Source organism: Pecten maximus, chromosome 6 (assembly GCF_902652985.1).
Source record: "Pecten maximus chromosome 6, xPecMax1.1, whole genome shotgun sequence".
Taxonomy (NCBI): domain Eukaryota; kingdom Metazoa; phylum Mollusca; class Bivalvia; order Pectinida; family Pectinidae; genus Pecten; species Pecten maximus.
The window spans coordinates 24,565,805-24,591,903 of record NC_047020.1 but is presented as its reverse complement, the minus strand read 5'-3'; the positions used below and the strand labels follow the sequence as shown (position 1 = coordinate 24,591,903).

General features: G+C 34.0%; 1 protein-coding gene across 2 annotated transcripts; it reads right to left on the bottom strand.

Annotated features, from left to right (window-relative positions):
- Positions 1-94: 94 nt before the first annotated feature.
- LOC117329324 (sorting nexin-25-like) lies at positions 95-25,870 on the bottom strand. 2 transcript variants are annotated; one of them, XM_033887233.1, is made up of 23 exons: positions 25,763-25,870; positions 24,067-24,347; positions 21,729-21,889; positions 21,135-21,266; positions 20,418-20,599; positions 18,968-19,154; positions 17,042-17,112; positions 16,479-16,555; positions 14,829-14,933; positions 13,946-14,037; positions 13,284-13,323; positions 12,546-12,665; positions 10,688-10,838; positions 8,906-9,093; positions 8,168-8,308; positions 7,581-7,736; positions 6,161-6,268; positions 5,616-5,749; positions 3,671-3,736; positions 3,186-3,332; positions 2,177-2,358; positions 1,731-1,831; positions 95-1,480 (listed from the first exon to the last, which is right to left on the bottom strand). In XM_033887233.1, exons 2-23 carry the CDS (start codon positions 24,292-24,294, stop codon positions 1,391-1,393), a joined length of 2,859 nt encoding a protein of 952 aa, XP_033743124.1. In that variant the 5' UTR covers positions 24,295-24,347; positions 25,763-25,870; the 3' UTR covers positions 95-1,390. The 2 variants fall into 2 exon arrangements, with proteins under 2 accessions (XP_033743124.1, XP_033743125.1); XM_033887234.1 differs by having other exon boundaries at positions 25,759-25,858.
- Between the last annotated feature and the right edge of the window lie 229 nt (positions 25,871-26,099).

Sequence of the window (26,099 nt, the reverse complement as noted above, 5' to 3'; positions counted from 1 at the left end):
ACTTAATATAAAAGGTATATCACAAAATATATTTTGTGGAATTACAAGACATAGAGATTGTCTTAATTTACAGCGAAGTCCTGGCTATTTCATGTTAGTCAACTGCAAGACTGTTTTTTTTTTAGAAATCACTTATCAGAAACACTGTTAAATAATAAGTTGAACATCTTCATCAATAAAATTACTGGTTACATCAGTACTGACTCCTTACTTCAATCAATACATGGAAAGTATCATGCCATGTAATACATCACATACTTTTTTCTGGAATGTGTCAAATTAAGTGATGTGCTTATAATCTAAGCACATAATGATCACCACAGATGTACATTATAAAGGGAAAAATATATGGCATGCAATTCAGAATCCCTGCCCTTCATTAAAGGGGTTTCCACTGTACGAAGGTCAGTACTAAAAGTCATTTCAGAATGAGATATTATTCATCACAGATTTTAACTAGGAATATTCCAGATAGAAATATATTGGTGGGGTGTGTCTATTTGTAACTCATAATATAGTTATAAAGTATTGTATGTATTTGTAACTCATAATATAGTTATAAAGTATTGTATGTATTTGTAACCCATAATATAGTTATACAGTATTGTAAAGTATTGTATGTATTTATAACTCATAATATAGTTATATAGTATTGTATGTATTTGTAACTCATAATATAGTTTTAAAGTATTGTATGTACATGTATTTGTAACTCATAATATAGTTATAAAATATTGTATGTATTTGTAACTCATAAATTTAAAGTATTGTATGTATTTGTAACTCATAATATAGTTATAAAGTATTGTAAAGTGTTGTATGTATTTGTAACTCATAATATAGTTATATAATATTGTATGTATTTGTAACTCATAATATAGTTATATAGTATTGTATGTACATTTGTATTTGTAACTCATAATATAGTTATAAAGTATTGTATGTATTTGTAACTCATAAATTTAAAGTATTGTATGTATTTGTAGCTCATAAAACAGTTATAAAATATTGTATGTACTATGTCTTCTATATGACCTCATGGCAATAATTTAATACAAAGTAGGGACTAATATCGTTTTAAGCAACAAAATGGTCATGGGAAAAGCAATGGAAGGTTTTTCTCTACAAAATGTGTACTTGCAATCTCCAATCATAAGTTCTCATTTCTGGAACATATTATGTAGTGTACATTTTGCCATTAAAACGGTTATTTCAAAAAGAATTCGCAAGAATGCGTGTATGGAGCAGAAGTGTACAGATTTTAGAATGTACATGACAAAGGTCACTAGAAAATGAAGTCAAGGAAACACACTCCACATCTGTTGAAAGTGAATTCCAATTGTGGAAAGATGAACTTTAGTTTTAGTACTACAGGACAATGCGACTACCATCATAATGTTAGAACTTCTGTAGATGACAATGGTGTCTCGGTTTCATTCAGCTCTGGACAGATCTCCATCAAAACCAATTCTAACAGAATCTACAAAGGTAGACAATAACATTATAAAATTCTGACCAATCAAGCTTTCAAATCAATAGCACTCACACAAAGTTCAATTGTGTAGCTGTAAACATTCAACCGATACCAAGACTAATTTAAACCGCTTCAATTTATGGTTACATTTGCTGCCTCCTGGTGGGTAAAGATTTATTTTTTGAAAATGATTATGATTTTTAAGTTATTCTTTCAGAAAAGTGTTTTTTAAATTACCATTTTAGAGTATACTTACGTAAAACAAGTGTTTATTTAATCGGGTATCTTGGAGGACTTCGAATACTTTGATTGAACCTCTGCGTGCATTATTTTCTCCGAGTAGTGACTTGAGAGCATCTGAAAAATAAAAGTGAGTTGGGATCACATACCTATACCCTGATCCCTCTCACCAATAAAATAAATCTGCCCAGAAATTCATGATATATTTCCCATGTCAAACTTTATATTTTGAAAGGTCAAGTGCATCCTTTAACTAATGACCAACGAAATCTAATCAGATGTAGAACTCGACTTCGTGATATTTTTTATTTCTTTAAACACAAAATATCTGAATATAACTAATTTACTTTGATTTAACTGACTGGCATCATTAACGCTTTTACCAGGTGAAAAGCATCATACCTTACAGATTTAAAACAAAAAGCACTTTCAGAACTTTCAGGGACTACCACAAATATTTACCAGGAATATTTGTAAGAAATTTCTCCTTGGCTTCCATCCGTGTCCGGAATTTCTTCTCGTCACTCTTTGCCTCAGTATAGGGAGCTAGTTTGCCCTCTGGCCACATCGAGTCTTTGAACATGCGTATGTAGTAGATAATCATCGGTTCAGAGAAGATCCAGTCTACAGTATCCCTCAGTTGTCTTTTGAAGAAATATTCAATTGTTAGGACAGTCATAGTTTGGCAGATTGTAATATTGAGCTAGTGGTAGTACTGTCAACTTGCTGTATTTTAATTAAATTTTATTTAACCAATCTTTACCAAAATTTCTAACTGATTACTGATGAAGTGAAAATACTTAATATATTAGTGTGGGGGGTTTGGTTTGTTTTTGTTTAACGTCCTATTAACAGCCAGGGTCATTTAAGGACGTGCCAGGTTTTGGAGGTGGAGGAAAGCCGGAGTACCCGGAGAAAAACCACCGGTCTACGGTCAGTACCTGGCAACTGCCCCAAGTAGGTTTCGAACTCGCAACCCAGAGGTGGAGGGCTAGTGATAAAGTGTCGGGACACCTTAACCACTCGGCCACCGCGGCCCCCAATGTGTGGTAATATTTTATTGTTAAGTGCCAACCTATTTATAACCTATGCAAATTCTCAAGAGAAGGACTGGATAACATATCATAAAGATCAAATTGTTTCATTTTTAGTATCTTGGGTTAGGGTTAGGGTTAGGGTTAGGTTTAGAATCTTGAATATTACTGGCTTCCTACGTACATCTCTAGAGGTTCAAAGAAAATATGTTTGACAGATCAAGAACAGTGTAACTGATTTTCTTGGTCTCCATGGGTTCAATGAAAACATATTTTACAGAACAGTAACTGATTTTCTTGGTCTCCATGGGTTCAATGAAAACATACTTTACAGAACAGTAACTGATTTCCTTAGTCTCCATGGGTTCAATGAAAACATGTTTTACAGAACAGTAAAATAAATGATGTTACATATGACTATTTATCTAATGGTCTACCTGTTGATTGATCTACCGAAGCTGACTTCTACAAAGGCTATGAAACTCTTCCTTAGCCACTTAAACATGCCTCGCAGCTCAAACACTTCATTCACCAGCTTGTAAAAAGGTTCTGCAATGGAATCCTTGCTCCTGTCTAGTTTAGTACTGTAATAATAAAAGAAGGGACGTAGATTAGTTTACAACTGTTAAAATGATCAAGTGACAGTTCCATGGGTGAAAATGTCAGATATTTGAAATACCAGAAAAAAAGATTTTGCCAAATTTTAAGACACAATTATATGGGGGAAATATTTCAAAAATAGTTTATTCAGTATCAATACTGAACTGTTTTATCCATGTAGTTCAGTTATTACCCATAGTAAGGGCTAAAGTCCTACCAGATATATGCTATCAAACAGGCAGTCTCAACTTGTCTCAATATATATCATGAATATAAATTATAAATACAAAATTAATGTTTTACTGCAATAACAACTGCCTACCTATCATCTCCAGAAAACAGCAGTTCATCCTCATTCTCATGAGATTCCTGGCCAATTTTTGGAAGACTAAAATAAAGAACATCTTGACATTTCAATGAATTCATAATATACACAAGAGCTGTTGGAGAACAGCATAGCTCGTCTCGCAAATGTTTGTCAATAAATAATTAAAATATATTAATTGGAATGTTTTGCAAAGTGCATTAATAATATTTATATTGTTTACTTGATCAGATTATGTTTTGTGAATTCATGCAATTTTCAAAACCATACCAATTTATATATATATATAAATTATTTATTGAAAAACATTTTGGAGACAACCTATGCTGTTGTAGATTAAATGAAGATATTAAACACAAATGTAATTGCTTTTGGACATATTTCTTCAATTTTTTGACAACATATCCTAATGAGAGTTGTCTCCCTTGAAAAATGTGGACCGGTATAAATTGTCTATTGTGACGTTTTCATATTGTTTTATATTCAGTTTCACCCCAAGAAAGGATAGTGTAACTCCATAGGGACTCTTTCATCAAATATCAGCACCCTAGTACAATCATAAAGTGATGTGTTAAAAAGCTTTCAACATTTGCACGAAAATTTTTAAAAAAATGTGTTTTTTCCTCAAAAAAATATAACTCAGGAAAGGGATAGTTTAACCCCCACAGGGAACCTAATACCATGTATTAATATGCCTTTCAACACTCACAATATAAACTTAACACAAAGTCCAAAGATTTAAAAACAAAAAAACACAGATTTAAAAAGAAAAAATTCAATTTCTTTTTAAAGTTTTACTCCAGGAAGGGATTGTCTTACTCTCTAGGGACTCTATTGCCAAATATCAGCACCCTTGTACAGTTATATAGTGATGTATTAAAACCTCTTAACACTTGCACCAAAAACTTAACGCAGAAATATTCTAAGTCCAAAAATTTGATAATTCTGATTATTTCCCCAAAAAACCTTTTAGTTTAACTCCAGCAGGGGATAGTTTAACCCAAGAGGGAGTTTATTACTAACTATCAGCACCCTAGTACAATTATAAAGTGATGTATTAATACCTTTCAACACTTGCACCAAAAACTTAACGCAGAAATATTCTAAGTCCAAAAATTTGAAAATTCTATTTTTTTTCAAAAAAAATCTTTTAGTTTAACTCTGGCAGGGGATAGTCTAATCCCAGAGGGACTCTATTGCCAATTATCAGCACCCTAGTACAATTATAAAATGATGTATTAATACCTTTCAACACTCGCACCAAAAACTTAACGCAGAAATATTCTAAGTCCAAAAATTTGAAAATTCTAGTTTAAAAAAAAAAAATCTTTTAGTTTAACTCTGGCAGGGGATAGTCTAACCCCAGAGGGACTCTATTGCCAATTATCAGCACCCTAGTACAATTATAAAGTGATGTATTAATACCTTTCAACACTCGCACCAAAAACTTGACGCAAAATTTTTCTAAGTCCAACAATTTTCATCCAAAAAATCATTTAGTTTAACTCCGGTAGGCGATAGTTTGACCCCCACAGGGACCATATTACCATAAATTACTATGCCTTTCAACACTGGCACCAAAAATTTAACATTTTGAAAACCAACGCCGACGCCGGAGTGACAACATAAGCTCTCACTCTTCTTCGAAGAGACGAGCTAAAAATGTATTTTCAAGTATATAATTTTTATAAACAGAACATGCCAGTATCTGTAAAAAAAAAAAATTTACAAAAGAAAAATTCATCAGTAAAGACTACTGAACTAACATATGACCCACGACTTACTATCAAGAAGCTGAAGATATCGGACTTTATGCCTGAGTAAACGCAAGGACTTTGATATACCAATATGATGTGATCAGGCACGTACCTTTACTCCTTAACTTTGGCCAATGACCACCGAAATTTATTTAGATGTAAAACTTATACAATGTTGAACTTACCTTTTGAGTAAACTGTCCAGAAAGAATGTGCGCTTCTTTGCTGCTGTCTCCTGCTGTTTCAGGTAGGAAGGTGTTGGGGTTAGGAATCGACATAGAACCTCACTCTGAGCCATCCGTTCATCCTTCATCACCGCCTGGGATCACACGCATACAATGAATCTTACGATACAGTAACTATACCATGGAAGCTTGAAAAGCAATGTGTAATCTTTTAAAACACTTGACACCACAATGTTTCCCAATTTTTAGTTAATTTCAGGTTTAGCATTACAAGAATTACAGATACAATATGGCAGGTACAGCAATAACAGTACAGAATTTTAGACAGTATTCAGTAAATATCAAATAAGCATAGAATAGATACAAGACAGTGTTCAGTTCCAGAAAATAATCGGTGTAAATCCAAACTTCATCAATATTACTTTCAGGATCCATCTTCTGAACACTACAACTTGTATTTTGTAAAATATATTTTGTAATGAAAATGTACATAGCTCTTCTACCGATACTTAAACCCCAATAACAATAAAACAATGATGACTTACAATGAGATATTCATTGATGGCAGATTTGCTCTCCAGTATAAACTTGTCATCTACTGTTGTGAACCTTCCAATTGTTGGTAAGTCTTTCTTCTTCAACCAAGACCCAATCTGCATTCATTTTTTTAAAAAATAAGTCACAGTGGAAGTGTTTTACAAATAATGGAAGTATTTTATAAATAATGCTGTTTACAACAAATTTCAGTAGAAAACAAGAGATCCCAGAGGGATCTTGGCACCCACAATTGAATGATCTTTATTGGTTCTATATCACATTGATCTTCTTCCTACTTGAGCAGGGGATTGCAATATATACCCAATCTTAATGGCCAAGGGAGAAAGTGTGACCTTGACTAATGATCACCAAATTTTAATCAGATGTAAATCAGCCGGTTAGAGCACAGGCCATGTAACCTCAGGTGAATGTCTCAGGTTTGACACTCCTAACCTGAATGTCTGTGGTGAGTGGTTTGACACTGCTACCTTGTCAGTTTGTGTTTCTCAGGTAGAAGAGAAACAGGCCAGTCTATATGCTGTCATGGTTGTGTCCTTGGGCAGGACACTTTACACTTATTGCTCTTGATGGCATACGATAGGCTTCCCGAATGGTCAGTGAGGTAGCCACCAACTACTACATGGAGACCCAGCAAACAAACAAAAAAGCTATGATGCAAACAGGAACTAATTTAAAATATATCCTGCTGTTCAAGAAATGTTGTCTACACAAGTTTTGCATGGACAAGCACACTGACATGAAGACAAGTGATAACTGTATTCCTACCCCTCCTCCCTCTATGTTAGGTTAAGGGTAGAAATAGCTCTGATCTAATATATACAATATGTATATAAATGTATACCAACATCCAAAAACACTATTGGATTAATGAATTATCATATTATTTGCAAGAGTTGGTGTAACCCTACTTCAAAAATATATATCTATTTGCTGAAATTGGCTTTTGATCCTCATCAGTGGATGGCCAGTGTGTTATGCACATCGACTGTGTGGCTTGTATCTGTTGAGGGGATAAATTCAAAATCACCAAATATTTATGTTGAACAGTATATTTATATGAATATTAATATGTTATTGCTTTGTATTATTCACTGATAACATAATAATCCAGCATTTAAAATCAAGTACCCTTAGCCAAAGGGTTACCCTCTTAAACAACATTGAATAAGTCTAACAACCTCAAGGAGTTACTTCCCCTTAAGTCAATTTGTCATATCAATGTGTACATATACATTATATTTGTCTGTATTTCTTACCACCTGTTGTTACTAAGGAGAAGACTTAGATAGGCAATGTCTGATGTCTAATCCTATTGACTTTCTTTCTATGTCAATAAAATTTGTTGAAATTGAACAGAAAGGCCAATTATTTTCTGTGGAAGTGTTGACAATGAGTGAACTTAATTACCTGTACAAGCTGTCTATGCATCTTGTGAAATTCAGGAAGTGTACGTGAGACAACCCAACCGTGACTGCTTTTCTGGAGGTTTTGACTCATACCGGCCCCAACAAGGTGTATGATTAATACAAATACTGGAGTCTTCTTCTCTCCCACCTCAAATGTCTGCAGACACCAGAAAATATTCAAAGACATAAAATACAAATACTGGAGTCTTCTCCTCTCCTTCCTCGAATGTATAAAGACACCACAAACATAGCAAAACTTTCAATACAAATACTGGAGTCTTCTCCCCTCCTTCCTCTAATGTCGGCCGACACCAGAAAAATAAATATCATTTAAAAACATAGATTAATTAGAAAGTTGGAAAAGTAATGTAACTTTATTTTTCTCTTCCTTTATTTACAAAAACAGTGAAAGCCAAAAATTTTTAATTTTCAATTTTAATACTCAATAAATGTATTTTTGGTAGCTTCTTCCCAATACATGCTCTATTTTCTACAGTTATAACATAACTACTACATTTCAAAAACATATCGTCCCACCGTTTATGGTCTACATCAAACAAGTAGGTGCTACAGTTTTATATTGTGTACCTCTGTTTCGTATACATGGGCACGCCACTTTCCTTGGTTCTCACACCACATCTGCATGCGGTGGATATGTGCCTCTAACTGTTTCTTCTCGTCCATTAAGTTTTCCCTCTCCTTCTCCATGTCCTTCTCTACTTTACCAATCTGACAAAATGAATCAAACAAATTCCATGTTCTGACATTTAGAAATTCTAAATGCTAGCGGTGGACAATCTCCAAGAGGAGAGCATTTCCCAAAATACCAACATCCTTTAAGTACAAGACATTGTAGTTCAGTTACCAAGTTTTAAAGGGAGGATACCACATGGTCCTCTTAACTACATGTACACCATGTAACGTGTACCTTGATGACAGCCTGCCTAGCAGTCCAAAGTATGTTGGCCACCAGCTATACATGAAATCAGAATGAGGCTAAATAATCTTACATTTCTTGTAAATAATTCAATCTATTGTATATTCTTAAATTGACAAGTTTTTGTTAATCTGCATTCTTTGTTATCCCTTAGACATCATATCAGACATGAAGTGTATAACAAGGTTCTCTCAATATTCATCAATAGTTTTCACCCAATAACTTAACTCAATACTAACTGATTTTATTTGTTAAATGACTATCAAATTCCAATCTCAATGGAGACCTTTTTAATTAAAAATCCACCATTACATTATCTGCAGAACATTTGGAGTAAACATAACATTCAACATTACCTATAACAGGAAACAGATAAGGAGAAGACTCACCTTAGCATCGTCTGTTTTCTTTGTTTTGAGAGCCTGGATTGCTTGTGTCTTGTTGCGGATCTTTTCGTCAAGTGTCTCCAGTCTCTGCTGAGCTGCATATGACTCACTAGCAAACAAGTCTTCATTGTCAGAGTCTTCTTCATCTTCAGGCTCCAGGAAGCTTTCCGTGGGTCCGAAGAAGAACTGGTCTATTTTCAAAATTCAAATTTTACCTTTAGAGACCCACTACCATTATCACTAGATGGTAATGTATATCATTTAAACAATGAACAGTGGTTTTAATGTTGTTATAGTCGATATGGCAGCAAGATGTATTGAACTGTATTATTGTATGTTATGCTATATTCTCACCTTTAGAGACTCTCTACCTTTACCACTAGATGGTATAAATCACCTTTAGAGACCATCTACCTTTATCACTAGATGGTACTGTATATCATTTAAGCAATGAACAGTTGTTTTAATGTTGTTATAGTCGATATGGCAGCAAGATGTATTGAACTGTATTATTGTATGCTATGCTATATTCTCACCTTTAGAGACTCTCTACCTTTACCACTAGATGGTATAAATCACCTTTAGAGACTCTCTACCTTTACCACTAGATGGTATTGTATGTTATACTATAGTCTCACCTTTAGAGACTCTCTACCTTTACCACTAGATGGTATTGTATGTTATACTATAGTCTTACCTTTAGAGACTCTCTACCTTTACCACTAGATGCTATTGTATGTTATACTATAGTCTCACCTTTAGAGACTCTCTACCTTTACCACTAGATGGTATTGTTTGTCATACTATAGTCTTACCTTTAGAGACTCTCTACCTTTACCACTAGATGGTATTGTATGTTATTCTATAGTCTTACCTTTAGAGACTCTCTACCTTTACCACTAGATGGTATTGTATGTTATACTATAGTCTTACCTTTAGAGACTCTCTACCTTTACCACTATAGGATATTGTATGTTATACTATAGTCTTACCTTTAGAGACTCTCTACCTTTACCACTAGATGGTATTGTATGTCATATTATAGTCTTACCTTTAGAGACTCTCTACCTTTTACCACTAGATGGTATTGTATGTTATACTATAGTCTCACCTTTAGAGACTCTCTACCTTTACCACTAGATGGTATTGTATGTTATACTATAGTCTTACCTTTAGAGACTCTCTACCTTTACCACTAGATGGTATTGTATGTTATACTATAGTCTTACCTTTAGAGACTCTCTACCTTTACCACTAGATGCTATTGTATGTTATACTATAGTCTTACCTTTAGAGACTCTCTACCTTTACCACTAGATGATATAAATCACCTTTAGAGACTCTCTACCTTTACCACTAGATGGTATTGTACGTTATACTATAGTCTTACCTTTAGAGACTCTCTACTTTTACCACAATGATGATATAATTCACCTTTAGAGACTCTCTACCTTTACCACTAGATGGTATTGTATGTTATACTATAGTCTCACCTTTAGAGACTCTCTACCTTTACCACTAGATGGTAATGTATATCATAATAATGTCTCACTTTAGAGACCTACAGTACTATCTTAACCATTGAACTGTATTGCATGTTATACTATAGTCTTACCTTTACAGACTCTCTACTTTTACCACTAGATGGTACTGTATGTTATACTATAGTCTCACCTCTAGAGACTCTAGGCTTTACCATGGTATTCTATATTACACAATGGTCTTACCTTAGAGACCTACTGCCTTAACCATCAGATGATATTGTATGTTAAACTGTGGTCTCACCTTTTGATGATACACATGCTGCGTCCATACGCTCGTAATCATCACTGATTATAAAGCGGTAGTAAATGTCACTCACAAGGAATGATGGGTAGTGATCTTTCTGAAGCACCTGATATACTTGGTCTTGAGCCTCAAAGAAGGCATCTGGTCCCTGATCATAGACACAGCCAAAAATTAGCTACATAATGTTAAATAAGATCTAAATATTTGTACTGGTACATGTACCAGGTAGCTAATAGCCTAAAAGAGCTATATTCTGTACCAATGACCCTGTTATAGATACTTTAAACTTTTTTTATGGGTTTCAGAGAAGAATCTGCAAATGCATGTATTTCATCACATCCAATTTCTTTACTAACTTTTGTTTATATTTTAAATCCAATTAATTTTAATCTTTTCAGGTGAGTTATCAGAAAATAAACATAGTATTTTCTTAATTTCAAAATTATATACAATTTGATCATTTTCTTATCTCCAATTGAAGAATTACACATTGCATAATGTTTTCTTTTATTCTAAATCTCTAACTCATGCTGATTCAAATGAATATAAATCTCTTTTTTACCTCTCTCAGACTGATAAATGAATACACTGCAGATAAATCAGATAAAACAGACAATTTTTTGTTACAGTATAAAAACAAGAGGCCCATGGGGCCTGTATCGCTCACCTGGTTGGATTAGACCAAATGTTGAAATAATGTTCATATTCAAATTGTTTTATTTGTAAAATTCTAACAATGCTATATATGGTTATAGTGTGGGAATCCCAACTGCTTTAAAGATTAATGAAGTCCAGACTCTCGAAGGTCTGAAAGACCTCAAGAATTGTTTATAGAACATGCATTCATCACTTTATGACTAGTAGCGATTTAAAGGAATTACCTCTATTTCACCTATTGGGCCCGCCCCTTTGGCCATTCGGGGGTCAGAGTCACCATTTATGCAAAATCTGTTCCCCTGTTTCTGACCAAATTGGGTTCAAATCCATTCATAACTTGATGGCTAGTAGCGATTCAAAGGAATTACCTCTATTTCCCCCACTGGGCCCCTCTCTTTTGGCCCCTTTAGGGTCAGAGCCACCATTTATGCAAAATCTTTTCCCCTTCCCCCAAGGATGTTTCTGACCAAATTGGGTTCAAATCCCTTCACAACTTTATGACTAGTAGAGATTTAGAGGAATTACCTCTATTTCCCATATTTGGCAACGCCCCTTTGGCCCCTCGGGGGTCAGAATCACTATTTATGCAAAATCTGTTTCCCTTTCCCCAAGGATGTTTCTGACCAAATTGGGTTGAAATCTATTCATAACTTTATGACTAGTAGTGATTTAAAGGAATTACCTCTATTACCCCTATTGGGCCCAGCCCCTTTGGCCCCTTGGGGGTCAGAGCCACCATTTATGCAAAATCTCTTCCCCTTCCCCCAAGGATGTTTCTGACCAAATTGGGTTGAAATTCATTCATAACTTTATGACAAGTAGAGATTTAGAGGAATTACCTCTATTTCCCATACTTGGCCCCGCCCCTTTGGCCCCTCGGGGGTCAGAGTCACCATTTATGCAAAATCTGTTCCCATTCTGCCAAGGATGTTTCTGGCCAAATTTGGTCAAAATCCAATAAGAACTTTATGACTAGTAGCGATTTGAAGCAAATGTTGACGGACGGACGGACGACGGACGCTGCGCCATGGCATAAGCTCACCGGACCTTCGGTCCAGGTGAGCTTAAAATGAAATATTATTATATTTTGTTTTATTTAATAGAATATGCTATGAATTATTACACCTCGGGTAATATTGTTTTTATTAAATAACTACTTGCACATAATTTATGTATTGTTAAACAATTATTAACTTACTGTGTCTCCCTTTAGGAATGTCTCCATAGTTTTGATAAGTGACCGGTCAGTCTTGACCACACTGCTGGAACTTGATATGTACTGGTAGAAGATGTCACTGCCGAGCTGGTGATGTTGTCTCTAAGCAAACCAATAAAAACACTGAAACACCACAACCTTTTTCATCTAGCAATACAAAGTGTATTTAATTTTAAATAAAACCCTCCAGAGCAGGCTCCTAGTATAAAATTTAGGTATTAAAGTTTGGTGAGGGCTTATTTGTGAACCACTTTTTGCTTAGTAGTGTTTTAAAAATGATGATTCAGTTCAAATGAAGAAGGTGGCTTAATTGTGGGCCGGGGGTTATTTGTGGATATACAATCTACTAAAATTAAATCCAATAGGAATACATGTACTTATTACTCACCTCTTCAGTACAAGATAAAATATTTGTTGTGTAACTTAACATTTTTGCTTTTTTGTAGATAATGATTGTATAGGTTTGTTTCTATAAATTTTCTAAAAATCTCAATTTTTTCACCAATAATTATGCACTGTCTATCATGTTTCAAATCAAGTCAAATACGGTAATTAATCTGTTATTCTCATCAGTTTTAGGATAAAGCAAAGTATTTAATAAGATATCAAGTTAAAAACAAAATATGTAACACTCCAGTGTGCCAATCAATTCTGAATCAATCATGCGTAAATCTGACTGATAATCAACATCCAATCAACACGCAATACCACACGTTTTACCTTGTCAGCAGATCGGAGCTTCTCAACAGCATTCCAAAATCTGGATCAAATAAATGTTTTAATATGATTATCTTTGATCAATATGTTCAAAATCAATACGTTCAACCTTCTATCATATCAGTCCTGTATATTGCAATGATGGGTGATCCATCATGTATTCAATAATAGTTCCAGTAGAGGAAAATCATGACCACTTGTTGGAGGATATTACTCACTGGAATGTAGGTTAGAAATCAAATGTAGAGCTGGCCAACACAACATATAGGAGGCATCATACTGATTCAATTCGAGTCAATTATCATATTTTGTACCCATTTAGAAAAATATATTTGAAATTACAAATCAAACTTTAATCAAATCTCTTCCAAATTATCTTCAATACAAGATTTACACCAGTCCATTAAACTTCAGTAACAATGTTTCAATTGTTATTTTCATTTAAGAGCACACATATTGGGAAAGTTTTTTTAATCATGATATAACTAAAGGTAATATGTCAAACCAAACATAGTGGAATGAATAGCAATCATCATTTCTTAGAAATAGTCTATGGGACATCTATAAAGGGTTAATTTGTCAATTGTTAAACCCCTTATCATAACTAGTATGCTATCACTGACATTAAACTAATAAACAGATTGTTTGAATTTATAATCTCCTACCCAAGTAAGGACTCATTATCATCTCGTTTCAGGAACTTGAAGAATTCTTGTCTAGCCAAGGGAGAGTCCATCACCTCACTAAACGTCATCACCTGAAATAATTTACAATATTCACTTACTGTGTGCTGAGCAACTCTATTATTATGAGGGGTCACAGCACTGCTCCTACTACATAAATGCATATTTATACCTGGAACTAAATATTCCTCTGAAGTGGCTGAATTAAGAAACAACTTTATAATGAAAGGAAGCAGGAGGACTCAATGAAAACTGGCCTTGGATAGTTAAACAAGATGACATATCTTGGATTAAGGATGGAGTCCTGAAAAATAGCAACACCAGGTCAGGATTATTCAGGCAAGTGTATATCAAGCTGAATCCCACTGGCTAAGGAGTTAAAATATAGGTGTTGTTCGAGAAAACAATGATTGTGCATAATCATCCTACAGTTTCTAGATTTTACGAAGCAAAAACTAACAACACCTTGTTGGCTTCCCTTCCTTAACATCCTCACAAATTTTCAGCTTAATGGCACCTGTGGAACAGAAGAAGAAGTTTAAAATGTCTTTTGGTAGCCATCTCGGATTTCAGACAGCACCAAAAATAATAACACTTGCTTGGTCAGGACCATCTCAGTATCATATCAGGCAAGTTTGAGCTGAATCCCACTGGTTAAACTTAAGAAGAAGTTCTGAATGTAAAAATTTACATGCGTGGCACGACAGACTACGAATGAAACATGAGGGCTCTTGTTCATCCTGACCGTTCAAGTCAGACTTGACCTAATAACAGACATTTTTGTTTATCATATGATAATGGAACACTATTTTCTGAGATGGTCAGAGGTGTACAGAGACATATTTTAAGTATAACATGTACAAACCTTCTCCACTTGGCAGTCACCATCAGCATTGTCTGTGTAATACTTGTAGTCTGGACCCCCCAGGGAGCGGATTCTCTTCTCACACTTAGACTTTGCTACAGTTAACTAAAACAAACATGGAAACTGTCTGAAAAATGACACAACAGTGTTATACAAACTACTTACCCTGTATAATTAAAAGTGATTCTTTTACCTTTGAGCCATAGGTCAAACAGTTTTCATATTTGACTCAGAATAAATAGTTTCATGAAATATATATATAAAAAAGTTTCACACAAAAGAATTATCATTTTTTTACGATGTAACTGACACCTGTTTAGTCATAAAACAAGAGGCCCATGGGGCCTGTATCGCTCACCTGGTTGGATTAGACCAAATGTCAAAATATTGTTCATATTCAATTTGTTTTATTTGTAAATCTCAAACAATGCTATATATGGTTATAGTGTGGGAATCCGAACTGCTTTAAAGATTAATGAAGTCCACTCTCTAAGGTCTGAATGACCTCAAGAATTGTTTTTAGAACATGCATTCATAACTTTATGACTAGTAGCAATTTAAAGGAATTACCTCTATTTCCCCTATTGGGCCCCGCCCCTTTGGCCCCTTTGGGATCAGAGTCACCATTTATGCAAAATCTGTTCCCCTTCCCCCATGGATGTTTCTGACCAAATTGGGTTTAAATCCATTCTTAACTTTATGACTAGTAGCGATTTAAAGGAATTACCTCTATTTCCCCTATTGGGCCCCGCCCCTTTGGCCTCTTTGGGGTCAGAGCCACTATTTATGCAAAATCTGTTCCGCTTCCCCCAAGGATGTTTCCGACTAAATTGGGTTCAAATCCATTCATAACTTTATGACAAGTAGCGATTTAAAGGAATTACCTCTATTTCCCCTTATGGGCCCGCCCCTTTGGCCCCTTTGGGGTCAGAGTCACCATTTATGCAAAATCTGTTCCCCTTCCCCCAAGGATGTTTCTGACTTAATTGGGTTCAAATCCATTCATAACTTTATGACTAGTAGCGATTTAAAGGAATAACCTCTATTTCCCCTATTGGGCCCCGCCCCTTTGGCCTCTTGGGGGTCAGACGCACCATTTATGCAAAATCTGTTCCCCTTCCCCCAAGGATGTTTCTGACTAAATTGGGTTCAAATCCATTCATAACTTTATGACAAGTAGCGATTTAAAGAAATTACCTCTATTTCCCCTATTGGGCCCCGCCCCTTTGGCCCCTCGGGGGTCAGAGACACCATTTATGCAAAATCTGTTCCCCTTCCCCCAGGGATGTTTCTGACTAAATTGGGTTCAAATCCATTCATAACTTTATGACAAGTAGTGATTTAAAGGAATTACCTCTATTTCCCCTTATGGGCCCCGCCCCTTTGGCCCCTTTGGGGTCAGAATCACCATTTATGCAAAATATGTCCCCCTTCTGCCAAGGATGTTTCTGGCCAAATTTGGTCAAAATCCAATAAGAACTTTTAGACTAGTAGCGATTTGAAGCAAATGTTGACGGACGGACGGACGACGGACGCTGCGCCATGACATAAGCTCACCGGACCTTCGGTCCAGGTGAGCTAAAAACCAGCAGTGTCTTTTACCATAATTTCCTTTGGTAAAGAACCACGTTAGCATTTGTAATCACTCACCTGATTGATATATCTTTTCAAATTTCTTGATTTTAACAGCTCTCCTTTTGCCATGCCTTTTGGTGACCCAGGTTTACCTAGAAATCAAACATAAATCACTGCAAACATGAGGTCTAAAGTACTGTAGTTGTGCATAACAGCTTAAACATATCATAACCACTGTGGATGTTGTGCAAATCTGAATTTCAATGTAGGACTGTTTATAGTTAAGAGCATACATATCATACAGGTCTGAATTTCATTTAGGACTGTTTATATAGCATGCATTTTATACAGGTCTGAGTTTCAATGTAGGACTGTTTAGAGAGCATACATATTATACAGGTCTGAATTTTTATTTAGGAATGCATAGTGCATTCATATTATACAGGTCTGAATTTCAATTTAGGAATGTATGAAAAACATACATTTTGCACAGGTCTCAATTTCCATTTTGGACTGGAGATGTATGAATAACACAATACTTGAAATAGCAGTCATCTTAACTTATCTTTTCAATCATTGTAAATTGTGATAAAAATTACACAAAGATGGCTGTCATAGATACTAGCTGTCAATCTTACCTGAACCAGCCTGTTCCTGCTGCAGATTCTTTATCGTGGTAGCCTGTATAATTTCTGTTATGATGTTGTATCTGAAAAACATTGGATTTTAATGTAACAGTATCTATAAGTAGCAATAAGTAGCAATTCACATTCTACCATAAGTTTTTTTTTCAGATCGGACATTTTTATGCTGATTGCTTAAGCAGTTGACTGCCTTCTTTGGAAAGTTATGTTCCTTTCTACCACAATACCCTGTGTTATTCAACTCTCAGACCATCAGTTGATCATTACAGCTGTTGATTAACTATCTGTTTATACCACACGTGGTATAAACTTAAACTCTGTACGCATTTCGATTGGCTAACACGGTGAACTTTGACCCAAGCTGCAATTGTTATTGACGTCATCAATAATCTAATGACGTCACATCACCGGGTCCCGGACGTCACCGGTACACTTTATTTGCATACGCGAAATTATACTTGGCCACGTTTCCCTTTGATTCAAGTCGATATTATTGTGGTAGAAACAGGTCACACGACTCGAAATTGTTGGATATGGAATTTATTTCACACTCGTAAGTTATTTTTTAAAAGTTGCAAAAAACACTCGCTAAAGCTTGTGTCTTTTGTAACATTTAAAAAATAACTTACTCGTGTGAAATAAATTCCATATCCAACAACCACTCGTTGTGTAACCTCTATATAATTCACAGGATTGCAGACAACATAAATAACATGCATTATAAGGCAGTTCAATTTATACTTTTATTTCCGCTTTAATCTGAAGTTTTTCTTGTATCCAACTTGTAACAGTGTTATCACATCCAAAGTCAAATTTTCCGCATCACGACTGCAGGCAAATGTCCAAGCAAAAAATATAGTTAGTGTGAATCAACCCACCGTAATAATATTCATCTTTTCACATTGATCAATATTTTTTTCTTTTACTCTGGTAGCACAAATTTTCTTGACATCAAAAATACATTTAATTTAGTGACATCAGACAAAACAATGCCATTAAGTGACGATGTCACAAACTTTGCTCTTCATATCACTATGTAAATGGGAATAATGACAGAATTACATTATGGTCTTTTAACTTTCCTTTTAGTTTGGTAAGGTTATAGTGACAATGCAGGGCAAATGGAAATATATAATTATAATTTGTATGTTTTTGAATGAGTCCATTGTTAACTAGAACTGTCGCCAGGATGGCTGACTAATACCCCCGCAATCTACACGAGTCAATGGTGAATTGGAACTTAGAATTAGAGGCTAACTAAGATAACCCAGTAATATAGTGACCAGTTGCCATAGCAACCATAATTTTAAGAAAAAGAAAGTGAGATGCACATCTGCACATGGTCCTCTATATTTGTGTGAAGTTTTGTTGAAATCGGCCCTTTGGTTTAGGAGGAGTTGTCTGGACAAACTTAAAGTTATGGTTCTTATCAGAAAACCTGTTTATAGTGACCGGTTGCCATAGCAACCATAATTTTGAGAAAAAGAAAGTGGCATGCACATCTACACATGGTCCTCTATATTTGTGTGAAGTTTCATTGAAATCGGCCCTTCGGTTTAGGAGGAGTTGTCCGGACAAACTTAAAGTTATGGTTCTTATCAGAAAACCTGTTTATAGTGACCAGTTGCCATAGCAACCATAATTTTGAGAAAAAGAAAGTGGCTTGCACATCTACACATGATCATAATATGTGTGTGAAGTTTCATTGAAATCGGCCCATCGGTTTAGGAGGAGTTGTCTGGACAAAATGCGTCTTCAGACAGACGGACGGACGGACAACCTGATTCCAGTATACCCCCCTAACTTCGTTGCGGGGTATAAAAAGTTTATCAAGTTTTATAGTGTGAAAAAATGATTTTAATTAGTTTTTAGCATATTCTAATTAAGAGTGTGTGGATACTGAGTAAGCCAGAAACAAACCTTATTTGTTTTAAATGCTCAATGTCTTCACATTTTCCAATCATCTTGACAAAGTCTTCATAGTTTGCAGCATACAAGTAGGTACGTCGTGTGTCCTCTGACACCTGTCGTCGATAATCAATGTAGGCAATGAGCTTTTCATTGATGTAGTCTGGGTCACACACCATATCTACCATTGGCTGTAATCCTGACATCAAGATTATTAATTTAGTCAAATTAGTATATATATTTAGATGGTATTCTAAGCTATGTTTAAACATCAATAATTTAACTCAATGACTACCCAACCTAAGCTACATATACTTTATGAACTTGAGATTTGTTTTCAAAAAATGAAATTGCTTGTCTTTCCTTTTTCGTTTACATTTTCATAGCTTCTAACTCTTATTATATTATAGATGTGAAAGCCACATATTCCCAAATAACCTTAAATTCTAGTTGCACACATGCATTAATGGCAATGCAAGATGTTCGTTCACACTCTCCTAACAATAAAAATGACCACTGGCCTGGACACTTGACCAGGGGAGTCCTTGAGACATTAGTGTATAAAAATAACTTATCACATTTGTTTTTATCACGAGATTTTTCATGGAGCCGAGAATGAGGCTATAACAATGTGCACTGCACATAAACTACACACATGGCTGTTGTTTACATATCGAGTATATGTGAACTTTGCCTAATAATGATTTCATTTAAACATATAAAGAATATTAGTATATACATGTACATCTAAATTCTTAATTTTAAAATGTAGCAATATGCAAACAACGATAAAATTTTAGATCGGTGAAGTTGACAATGTTCAAAAGCTAACTATCAATCCAATAGACATCCATCAAAATCAGAATTCTATTCTATTCCCTTTTCTTCTCTCTCTAAGTTTCAACAAATCCTTTCCTTTCCCAAGGAAATACTCAAGTTTTGCAGATTCCAGTCCCTTTTAGGTTTCTTTTTTGGCAGAATCTGTATGTGTTTTGGCAGACTCACGCATCCGGCGTCCCGCCATTTTGTATAGACTGATGAACTTGGTCTGTCGGACCCAGGTATTTGTCTATCATTATATTACTACTAAACTATTTACAGCTACATGTATTACATATTTATGTATCCAATTATTATTTGAACTTAACCTGTTGTATTTCTTTTTAATTATTGATATCAATATTGTAATGATGTTGTAAATAATGTACATTTTATAATTACTTGACCATATATGTAAGATGAGTTGTTGAATCAATATATAATCAAGCCTATTATTGTTATTATTTTTGGGAATTTCCCATATACATGTACTTTCATAAATACACATTTTCCTCCAGTTTTTGATTCGCGATAATTTGTTAGGTATATATTAAGTCTGAAAACTGTAAAGAGCTTGAAATGTAAACATTTCTTTGGGAGTATGTGGCTTTAAAGATTTGATACTTGACCAACTCCTGAATACCTGAGGATGTGATGATTTCACGAAGGATATGTCGTATGGTGGTGCATCCATTGTAGTTGTCAGGCAGGAAAATAAGGAGGAGGACTTCACAGAGTTGACTGAGGAACTGTCGCTCTGATGCCTCACTAGCCAACCAGGGATGTAAACTGAATTTTCTGTCATCTCCAACATTGCTGTCACTACTGTTGTCAAATATAAACTTGTATTTTTGTTATAATCAAAACTACCTGTTAATATAATAAAAACTCTTCAATTAATTTGATAGCTTTACAGCTTTCAATTTTTCAAATTATTATTTACTCCAAAAAACTAATTGAAAGTATACAGTCTTTTTAGATTATGGCAAAGTGCCTAGTCAAACTTGATCATTAAGTTTAATTTCTTTTTATTCACTTCAAATTTGACAATTTTAGGTTAATATTAACATGTTACAGATTCTAACCAAGTTGAAAAGTGAAGCAGCTGAAGTACTTGTGTCAATATCTTCACGATTTGGAATTTAAACATCAAATTTAAATAGCCTGTAGTGGTAAAAACCTGTCTTTGTTTCATATGTATCCTATCAGATCTAAATTATTGACAATAAAACATCATAACGTTATTCATATTTGATAGAGTGAAATTCATAAAAAAAATGAAACAATAATTAAATTACAACCCAGGCCTGTTAGTAGTTTTAGAGTAAATGTTCTTTTTAGTACACATTTGTATACCGACCTCTTGGCTGCAGTCCTTATCTCTGTGAAATGAGAATGAAGTTTTTCCACCACATCCTGCGTAATTAACTTCATCATGTCGACCTTAGATAATCTGGTGCTGAGTTGTTTAATTACAATCCAGACATCCCCCCTACCAACAACAATAATATAACTACATTAATGGCAATCCAAGATGTATATACTGTTACAACTTCATATTCACAGGTGAAATAAAATCTTACATAGACACTGGAACACTATCCCTTTGGTTTTTCTCCATCTCATTTGATGTGAGAAATATTCTTAACATAATGATATGTATTGATATATTAATACTTATATACTAACAATTACTCATTGGCAAGTTACTCTGTTAAATTGCACCAGAGTAGTAATTTATAGGCCTAATATAATAAGTATTACTGGATATGCTATTTACATAAACCTTAAGACATTTTGGTTGCAAAATATTCCAAAGTGTAATTTTTTTCTTTTATTGAACTCAGAGATGATTTTTCTTTTCCCCAACGAATAGTTAGTGTTTCTGAACAGTAAAAGTTCTAATGACAAATAAAACAGCAATGCCAAGACTTTGGTTTTATTCCATACTTACTTGATAGCTGTTAGTAGAGATTCCTGGTCTTTTGACAAATCTTCATACCATGTGAGGACGAAATCCCTCAGAGACAAATCTATAACCTCCTGAAGGGCCAGGTCAATATTTCTTGATATTACAACTTTTTTTGGCTCTCCTCTTTTGTCAGCTTTTCTTTCCTGCCAAAAACAACTTTAACTCATCATATTATCCTGATATATTAGAAAAAATCAGGAAAAAGCTTTTGGTCTGTATAAGCTAATTATAAAGAGTAATGAAAAATATCTGGACAACAACCTGGGATCAAAGAGATGTCTTTCTGCAACAACAGCATTAAATAAGTCTATTTTTATTACGGTACTACTCCCAGATATCTATTGTAGGAATTAAAAAAGATCAGGAACTCTTGGAGTTTATACAATGTGAAGGGACTTTCTTGCCTATATAAATGGTACTGATTATTGCCACTGTTCCCAATTGGAAAAAAAAAATTAAAAAATTCCCAATCCTAAAAAAAAATCAAAAAAATCTGGATGCCAATTTTCTCAAATCCGAATTTTGTTACTACATGATGAATGTATCATTTTGTTTGTTATAAATCACTGAAATTGGTATCGCTTGAGCATTTGAAAAGAAAGGAGCATAGTACCGCTATTTACAAGTGTTTTATGGATGTATCGGCTAGAAACAAGATGTCACACAACTGAAAATACTATGTTACAAATTTTGGTACCTAAACAAGAGACTAATAGTTCAACCCTTATCTCGTCTTTCTTTCCTAAGCGGCCAAAAGTCGATGGGAGTGTAAATACACCATGTAAACCCTGTCATGACAAGTGCCAACCGACTGACATCCTTGATCAACACAAATCTGATGGCGATGCCTCTAAATCATCAACCGGACAACACAAATATTAGTAAAAAAAAAACAGCTTCTGCAGAAGTAGTACAGACTCCAGTCGCTATGGTTGCTTCCACGTCTAGACTGAATGTGAATTAGAAGAACTTGTTCAAAACTTCAAACTTGCTAAAGATCGTCACCTGTCTCTGTAAACTACAACGGACTTTAACGGACATAATTTTCCCAATTTGATGATTTTTGGCAATTCCCAAATTAGAAAATACCCAGGAAAGTCCCTGGTGTGTGACATATACCTTTCGATAGAATCTTTACCTTTATAGAAAATGGTCAGTTGATCACAGACTTGTATTCTAATATAGGCTGGCGATTAGTTTTAAATCACTGATTTTAAGTTTTATATAACAATTATCATAAGATTTATATCACTGTTCACCATTTAAATTTGACACTGTTCAACATTAGGTTTATATCACTGTTCACCATTAAAATTAATATATCACTGTTCAACATTAGGTTTATATCACTGTTCACCATTATAATTACATCACTGTTCAACATTAGAATTATTTCGCTGTTCACTATAGCGAACAGTGATATAATTCTAATGGTGAACAGGTGATATAAAATATAAAATATCACCTGTTCACCATTAGAATTATATATCACTGTTCGTTATTGGAACTTATCATTAATATCACTGTTAGCTATCAGTCACTGTTATTTTAATTAAATTTATATATCAGTCTGATATATATTACCATTAGTTTTATATTATTGATATATTACCATTAGTTATATGTTATTGATATATTACCATTAGTTTTGTATCATTGATATATTACCATTAGTTTTATATTAATGATATATTACCATAAGTTTTGTATCATTGATATATTACCATTAGTTTTATATTATTGATATATTACCATTAGTTTTATATTATTGATATATTACTATCAACTTTATATTATTGATATATTACTATCAACTTTATATTATTGATATATTACCATTAGTTTTGTATCATTGATATATTACTATTAGTTTTATATTATTGATACATATATTACCATTAGTTTTATATTATTGATATATTACCATTAGTTTTGTATTATCGATATATTACCATTAGTTTTGTATCATTGATATATTACTATCAACTTTATATTATTGATATATTACTATCAACTTTATATTATTGATATATTACCATTAGTTTTGTATCATTGATATATTACTATTAGTTTTATATTATTGATACATATATTACCATTAGTTTTATATTATTGATATATTACCATTAGTTTTGTATCATTGATATATTACCATTAGTTTTGTATCATTGATATATTACTATCAACTTTATATTATTGATATATTACTATCAACTTTATATTATTGATATATTACCATTACTTTTGTATCATTGATATATTACCATTAGTTTTATATTATTGATATATTACCATTAGTTTTGTATCATTGATATATTACCATTAGTTTTTGTATCAATGTGTTGACTGCAGATTCTTCAGGTGGAGCTGATGTTGGTTTGTATTGTTTCCCTCGCACCAGTGACCATGATGATCCCAGAAATATTCCTGCCGCAATAACAAGTAAATGGAGGACTACAAATATTGTGGTAAATAGGAAATCATACTGGTAGAGGATAGCCAACACTAGTCCACCACACCCCAACACTATACTCTGGGCTGTATTCATCTTCAGACTTATATCTCCTTATCAGGTCACACAAACCATGTCATTCACAATATCTGCAATATAAAAAGATAAAGTTAAAAATTATATATATGATCAGAGACCTATATAATTATACTATAGTATATACATATGTAGGTGTCTGATATGATGAAATACAATGTACCAGAAAGTACTTTCTATGTTATGATGAAAGTAATTGATAAATTGTATATGCTAGGGAGATTTTTATCTAAGGTAATGTACGTATATATATCTATGCACCATTTTTTTTTAAAGATTGACAGATTGTACAACACTGTAAATGACACATCTTTTATACATTAATTGTAGCTATACACTTAGCCCGAGTTTTCTCTGGCCCTGTCACCATGTCTGGTGTAGGGCCAGAGCGCACTACTATATGAAAACGTGGAATTATCCGACACCGTTTGGTGTCGCTAAGAATTTGATGCAAAAACAATAAAATCGGGTGTGACATAACACCTACCTTACATATATGGATAAATGAGATGTTTATGTACCCCAAAACACCCATTTAGTCTCATCTAGGTGTTTTATTCCGTCCGTATAGACCCTCACTTTACACTAGTCAAAATTTCATACTTGACTCGACGCCATATTGCTAACTATGTAGGTCGCGGTCCGCCTAATTACCCTAGTCTGTGCGCGATGGAGCGAAAAGAAAAAAAATACAACATTTATTTTTATATATTTTACCGCTTATAATTTATAAATAATGATTTTTTTAATGGAATATAACATCTTTTGGGAAATAATCAACTTAGTTTTCATAATTTAAACTTTGTAAGAAGAAAAACACAATAAATGATATGTGGTCTTTTCGGTCCATTGCGTTCCGATTTGGGTGGTTAGTCGTACTGTCACTTACAAAATGGCGGGTCAACAGTATCAAATTTTGACTAGCGTAAAGCGAGGGCCTGTACGGACGAAATAAAACACCTAGATGAGACTAAATGGGTGTTTTGGGGTACATAAATATCTCATTTATCCATATATGTAAGGTAGGTGTTATGTCACACCCGATTTTATTGTTTTTGCATCAAATTCTTAGCGACACCAAACGGTGTCGGATAATTCCACGTTTTCATATAGTAGTGCGCTCTGGCCCTACACCAGACATGGTGACAGGGCCAGAGAAAACTCGGGCTACTATACACTTATCCTTGATTCCTTAGCATTGCTTAAACAATTTATTATCAACAGGCTTATAGATCTAAACAATAAAGTGGATTAATTTTTGTTTTCAAATATATGTCTCGGACTACACGTAGCTGCATAGATGTTAAATGTAACGTTAGACTAATTTAATAATATAAATAGTCAGTCCAATGTGAAGTAACAGTTTCTTGTGAGGGTAGTCCTGCATGAATTACAACTGACACATATTATTGGGAGTAAAACACGCTTATCAACAATCTAGAGAAGTACATTGGCCACCAATACCTGCCTAAAATAAACACAGTGAACCCGGGATGAACTACTTCTTTTTCAGCTAACGTTCGATGACCCCAACCAACCCCTCTCATCTCTCATGTGCGGATGTTTATTATTATGTTCTCGCATAATCTCGTTTGTAAACGAGAGACAAATGAGTTGTTTGTATAAATTAGGGAATTTTCATACTAATTAGCCATGTATCATTTACATCGTTTCTACAGGTAAAACACTTTTTTTTATAACTTGATCTTACATATATTTAAATTAAGAATAATTCTAAGAATATTTTTGGATACATGATGAGTTTTTATTCATATGATGTGAAAATATATGCTTTTGCGTTTCGA